Genomic DNA, 6218 nt, shown 5'->3' with positions numbered 1-6218 from the left:
GAACTAATCATAAGCTCATTATACGCACATTGAAAGCGAGACTAGAGCGACCAGTAACAGACAGAGGTGATGGGAACGGGACACCGGATTATGGGGAAAGAACAGAAACCCATGCACCCATCCTCTTCGACACTCATGTCGAGGAATGGACATAACAGCTAACCTCTGATATTACAATATTATCATTTTTTTAATTCACGAAGTACAAAGCTGCCGCATCCAAAGTCAAAGGGGTCAAGCTTTGACGCCCTCTCATGGTTTTTGAAACGGAATGATGAAGGTTGGCAGTCTTGTCAAGGCCAAGGCCCTCTCACACGACTTTACAGCTTAATCCCTGGTCATTGGTAATTTGTCACACCCACACACCAAAGTGTGCACAATTCAATCAATCTCTCCTGGGGCACCACAGTGCACCACATCCCCTGGCCCCCGGGGGATTTCCCATATGGTGCAGCCACAAACCGGCGCACACAACTATATTTATAAGTTAACTCGCAAGTCCCCATTTATACACCTGGTTGAAGAGAGGCAATGGAGATAAAGTGCCTCGATCACGGACACAACGCAATGATCTGGCCAGGACTGGAACCTGCAATAAAGCTCAGTTGAAGGTTAACCTTCACACAATATAATGACGTAAGACAAGAATTTGACATGGTCTCCTCGGGCATCCGTAAACTGTTCAAAGTGCCAACTTTGACGTCACACTTGTTTGCCGTTGTTACACAACAAACCAAGTCGATTTCCTTTTGTAAACAAAGCTTACTGTACTAGACACCGTCTTTCACGCGAACCTGGAATGTGTTCAATGGAACTACCATTATCTATGTAAAAGAATTTCGACCTTGGAATACAAACAGACAAACAATTGTTAGTCAACCACTAGTCTTGAGTAAGATTTTGTGGGACCTTTTGGATTCGTGAGTGCTCAAGCTGCGGTTTATGTTTCCGTCTGTACAAACCAGACTGAAGCAATGGAGATTGGAATGAACTCTATGAAATGAATTCACCAAGCCTGCACAGATCTACTTTTGTTACCTAAAAGCCTATTGTACATTCAATTCTGTGATAAATTCTATAGGATGATTGGGTCTATATATCATTGACGATGTAAACAAGAGTAACTCTTAGAACTTGAAACCTCAAAATTTGGCTTCCGCCGTTTTTGCTTCCCTATCATCAGGCTTACTTCTGTCTTAGATACTATTCGGCAGTAATACGTTGCATTTGTTCACAGAGTCCTTTAATTATAACCTATCGTTATTAGTAAAACAAAGAGTGTATTTGATCAACCCTTCGAATATATTTCCCTCAGTCAACATTAGTAAGTGATGAATGAGTTGAGTTGAGTGATGAGTTAGGAGTTCGTCACTAAGGAATTTGTAAATTTTAAGGTGGCTGACAAACTAGGATATCATTACTAAATTTCATAGACAATTACATACTTGCAATTACTATTGGTCATACTTAGTTTCATTTAATTCCTCTTTAGTTCTTGAGAAATAAAACACTTGGTTAGTTCTGATGATCATCGTTTAAAGAGACAGTTTGGTTTAGGTCATCAATTTGTCATTGTTTAAGTGTACTTATAGTCTATAAATATGACATATGACTATATCTTGAAATCCATCTTGACAGCATTGAATCATGTTGGAATAGTAATAAATGCTTTGCCTGGTATATAATTACGATTAAACCTAAATGATACAGTTTGCATATATTTTGTAACTTTTTATTTATTCTTCTTTCCTCGTTATGTTAACAAACATCATAGGTTAACCATCAATATCAGATCCGGTACAATCTGACAATTAATCGTAATATTTGAGTTGACAAAATCCTCGAGCTAATGATGCAAAGCTGCAAAGATCTAAAGGATGCCTATACATAACGTACCAAAACACTGCTATGTATTCCAGTGATTAAAGAATGTGTAAAAGTAAGTTGGCCTGACGTTTCGATCCTAGCAGGATCTTCTTCGGAGCTAAATGACTAAGACAAGTGAAAAGACACTTGTCTGACAGTTTTATTTTACAGTGATTAAAGACTATAATTTCAGTAGACACTGCTTAACCTAGGCTCCATTGTGTAGGCTACTTCCTCCAACTGACTTTGAATGGTACAGAATAACACAATTCCTCGATATGCACTCGGCCAGAACTATATAGTCCTGATAATAATGAGGTCACTACAATCACTTAATATTACAGACCTTTGCGTGTCTATTGTCAGTGTGGTATTACTATCGCGGCGAGACCTAATCCGATTTACTTGTTGTAAAAAAAAAAAGTATTGTACTTGTTATTGATCAAGGATACCCTAAAAAACTCACCCTTTGCATTATTAAGATAATGCTCTTTTTATTATCTCGAATCTATGCAACTTTACAATTGATAAGTACCGGTACTTTCAGCAAGTAGATTCAAGTTATAGTTTCCACTATCAGACTTTTCCTAATCACTTTTGGATTAACAATTCTTGGTAATTGTAAAGTCGGTATACTGGACTGCCATGTATACTAGGCCTATATAGGAAGAATAGAAAAGTAATATGCGTATGCAGTGTTATATAAGAAAAGAAAGATCTCCTAACAGAAATCTCAAAATCAAGAATCTCGTCGGGGCGAGATGGAGACGGCAAAGAAACTTGAATAAATAGGCTAATTATGCATGATATATATATGACACATGGATAGGCTACCGTACTTGTTTTCGAAGGATAGCACGAGATGATGGCCCGCCTCTCATTATGTTTTCCTTATTCGGCATAATAAGCAAAAATTAAATTTCTATTAACAAGTTAAATTTGCTTCAGTCAATGAAACTACTAGTCACAGTTCCGTGGGACGGCACTGCAGTATCGTCTTTGAAACAATATACTTGCAACATCTTCTTTTGAATCACTGAGATATGAGATACACATGTGTATACATATTCCCACACCAAGTATTAAGTATTATATATGGTTTAATGTTTGATATCGTTAATATATACAGGGCCGGAGCTTCTGGGAATTGTGGGAACACGTGCCTGGCCCTCACCCATCTTATTTTTGGGTGGGGCGGCTTACATTTTATAACATATACATATACAGGCAAAATCTTATACACAAATGAATTTAAAATGATGGGATGATCTATCTTGCAGCACCTTAGCCTTCTTTACCGAAACAAACTTTTCTTAACCTCAGTGCACCCCCTCTGAATTAGGTCTATGCAGTACGGACGTCAGCAACATTTTGTGTCCCTCTTCCTAACATGTGGATTCATAACAGATTGTAGAGCCAATAAGGTGTCATGAAAAAGCACATATGAATGCGTGCGTTAATTAAACTCTACAATTGGGAATAGAAATTGCCCCCCCCCCTCCCTACACCATGAAGGCTAGCTACGCGTCTGGAAGGAACCATTATCCACTTACTTCTTATGTCAATCGGCATATGATGTTGCACATAACAGTTGATTTTAGCGACGGCGTTGTTGGATAGCCTTCGTTTTATTTTATCATATTTTTTTTTATTATATTCATTTACTATTATTTAATTATATTAAAGGCCCTACAGTTATCGAGGCTATGTATGTGTATTCCAACGTTTGATCTCATCTGGGTTTAACCGTCAGTTCTTTACTATACTTCCAATAATTCCTAACGTACTTGGAATGTTTAGTTTTGTGACTAATTTCAAGTATTTCAACACCTAGCTGTTCCCACACTTTCGTAAGAAAAGTCTGTTTAACACGCCACTGCACAAAGTGTACCTTTTCCATTTCGTGTTGTTCCGTGTTACTATTGGCAACGACATCAGAATTGCCTGTACGCCGCGAAGCTATATCTCGCAATGCCGCACGTTTCACGTTGTAGGTGCCTTTATATACCTTTCTAAATTTAGATCCGAAAATACTCCACGCTGATTGGTCCAGAGATTCCGGGGCTCCGCGGCGAAGCTCGTAATAAGCATGCAAATATAATCACAACTCTGAAGCAAAGATATCATATCAACAACACGACTCAAAGAGACAACTTCACACTTGCAGTTACTGCTATATCACCGAACTCTATCAACTCAACTAACTTACTTTACTAGTATAAGATGGCGATGACATTGAACGAACTAAACCAAGCTGGCTTTGAAAATATCGCAAATGAGGTAAGCAACTTTTTACATTATATATATCATGGTGAAACCTTTATGGTGTAATTGAATGCATCAGTTAGGTTCCTTCAATGTTGCGAATACATTATTCGGTTTCACCGTTACTTTGGACTTGGGTCATGTGGCGGTTACCATTCTTGCAACCCTAGATGCCACGATATTCAATTTTCGTTAATATTTAGGACATGGAAAATTGAAAAGCAGTAGTTAGTTTGTATGCTATTTTATTTTTGCACGACAAGGACAATCTGCAATATCGTTTAATGTCGTTTAATAAGCAATCATTAGCCAGTTTGCTAATTGGCCCCGTTTGCTTTTCAGTAGAGGTTTAATTGGGTTGTTATATGTACACATGGTGATAATATTAATATATATAGTAAATAGCAGGAATTCTTTCACCCTTCACAGCTAGGAACCAACACGTACATTGCAAGGCATTATACCATGTTCTTTTTTGATCCTGTCCTCATGTTATAATTGTATTAGTTTTGACTGGCCCTTTTCCTTGTTCAAACATCACATCATTTGTCTACAATTTCCTTACAATGCATTCTATGTTGTGTCTTTTCAGGTTTGGTCAGACGTGGAAAGCCTCCTCCAAGATTTTTCATCATTTGAAGATGTAGAGAGAAATCAAGCGAGCTCTCCAACCTCGACAGTTATCTCTAATTCTGGTAGCGAGGGTGACGGTTGCATCTCCCCGCCTCCTCACATATTTGAGCCTGACTACGATAATCTCCTTGATCTGGACTTCATTCTGAACAACACCAGCGCATCGAGCTTCGCTCACTCACCATCTCCTGTGCCGCACCATGAGCAGATTCCTCTGACCGAGATAAAAGAAGAGCCACCATCACCACCACCAGCCTTTACTCAGCATATGTTTGAACAGACAATGCCTGATAGCAAGGAATTTACTAACTTTTTGCACGTAGACTGCATTCCACCACCACCGGCATACCCATACCATCTCAACGATAACAAACCGTACTCCTATAACGCTGTTCCGGTTGAGCATCTGCAGGGATTGGTTGCACAAACACATTTACAACAGAACTTGATGAGTCCTACTGCTACAATGGGACCACACATGAGCTTGCTGACGCAAAGTTGTCCCTTGCCAACTGGGCTGCTCTCCCCATCACAGAGTAATTCGCCACTACTGGACTTGCTCAGGAGCACACCAGTCGACAACACAGCTGTCATTACACCAGGTTCTCAGGTTGTCCGTAAACGAGGCCGACGTACCTGGGGGAGGAAACGAACGACCACTCACACTTGCACTTACGCTGGCTGTGCCAAAACCTACACCAAATCTTCACATCTCAAGGCTCACATGAGGACCCACACTGGCGAGAAACCCTACCACTGTAACTGGAAGGGTTGTGGCTGGAAATTTGCCCGATCTGATGAACTCACCCGTCATTACCGTAAGCACACAGGGGATAGACCTTTCCAGTGTCATCTCTGTGAAAGAGCATTCTCTAGGTCCGATCATTTGAGTCTGCACATGAAACGTCACATGTGAATATGACGTGTGCTTGAAAAGAAAGATGTTTTGTTTACATCTTTGTTTCAACTATTCAAAGGTGTACATTGAAGTATAATTGTGCACCTTTGCTGTTGACCCTCGTTGAGGCGCATGAATGGTTTGCCAACATCTCAGCTTGAAGCTGTGGCTGATATCCATTAGCTCAAATAACAGCTGGTTGGCATATCCTGAGCCACCTAGTTCCACGTTTGAAGGAGCTAGGAATCAACATGGAGGGTTGCAATGTATTTCTGAAGTAGAAACAGTAACAGTAAGATCAGGGTTACTTAGAGTCTTGGGTATTGGAGAAATGCATTGCATTTTTGTGTTATTCATGCCGATTTGTGATTGTCTACTTTCAGTTAAGTTTTAACATCTCACTTGCTTTGTAAAGACAAAGACTTCACTATTCTTAGTTCAGTTTTGCACTGTATTAATTGTAAGCCTTTAATTGCCACTGTTTTCTTTATGGAAAATTTGCAGTTAACAGTAACTATATCTGAAATGTGATAAGTATATATGATGTAAATATGTA

General features: G+C 39.4%; 1 protein-coding gene across 1 annotated transcript; it reads left to right on the top strand.

Moving 5' to 3' along the window:
• The first annotated feature begins 3983 nt into the window (after window positions 1-3983).
• Window positions 3984-5732, top strand: LOC139976794 (Kruppel-like factor 3). The gene is made up of 2 exons (XM_071985581.1): window positions 3984-4146; window positions 4724-5732. Exons 1-2 carry the CDS (start codon window positions 4090-4092, stop codon window positions 5678-5680), a joined length of 1014 nt encoding a protein of 337 aa, XP_071841682.1. The 5' UTR covers window positions 3984-4089; the 3' UTR covers window positions 5681-5732.
• Window positions 5733-6218: the final 486 nt, after the last annotated feature.

Source organism: Apostichopus japonicus, chromosome 2 (genome assembly GCF_037975245.1).
Source record: "Apostichopus japonicus isolate 1M-3 chromosome 2, ASM3797524v1, whole genome shotgun sequence".
In the NCBI taxonomy this organism is placed as follows: domain Eukaryota; kingdom Metazoa; phylum Echinodermata; class Holothuroidea; order Aspidochirotida; family Stichopodidae; genus Apostichopus; species Apostichopus japonicus.
Note: the sequence above shows the minus strand (reverse complement) of the source record. Positions and strands in the feature narration are given on the sequence as shown.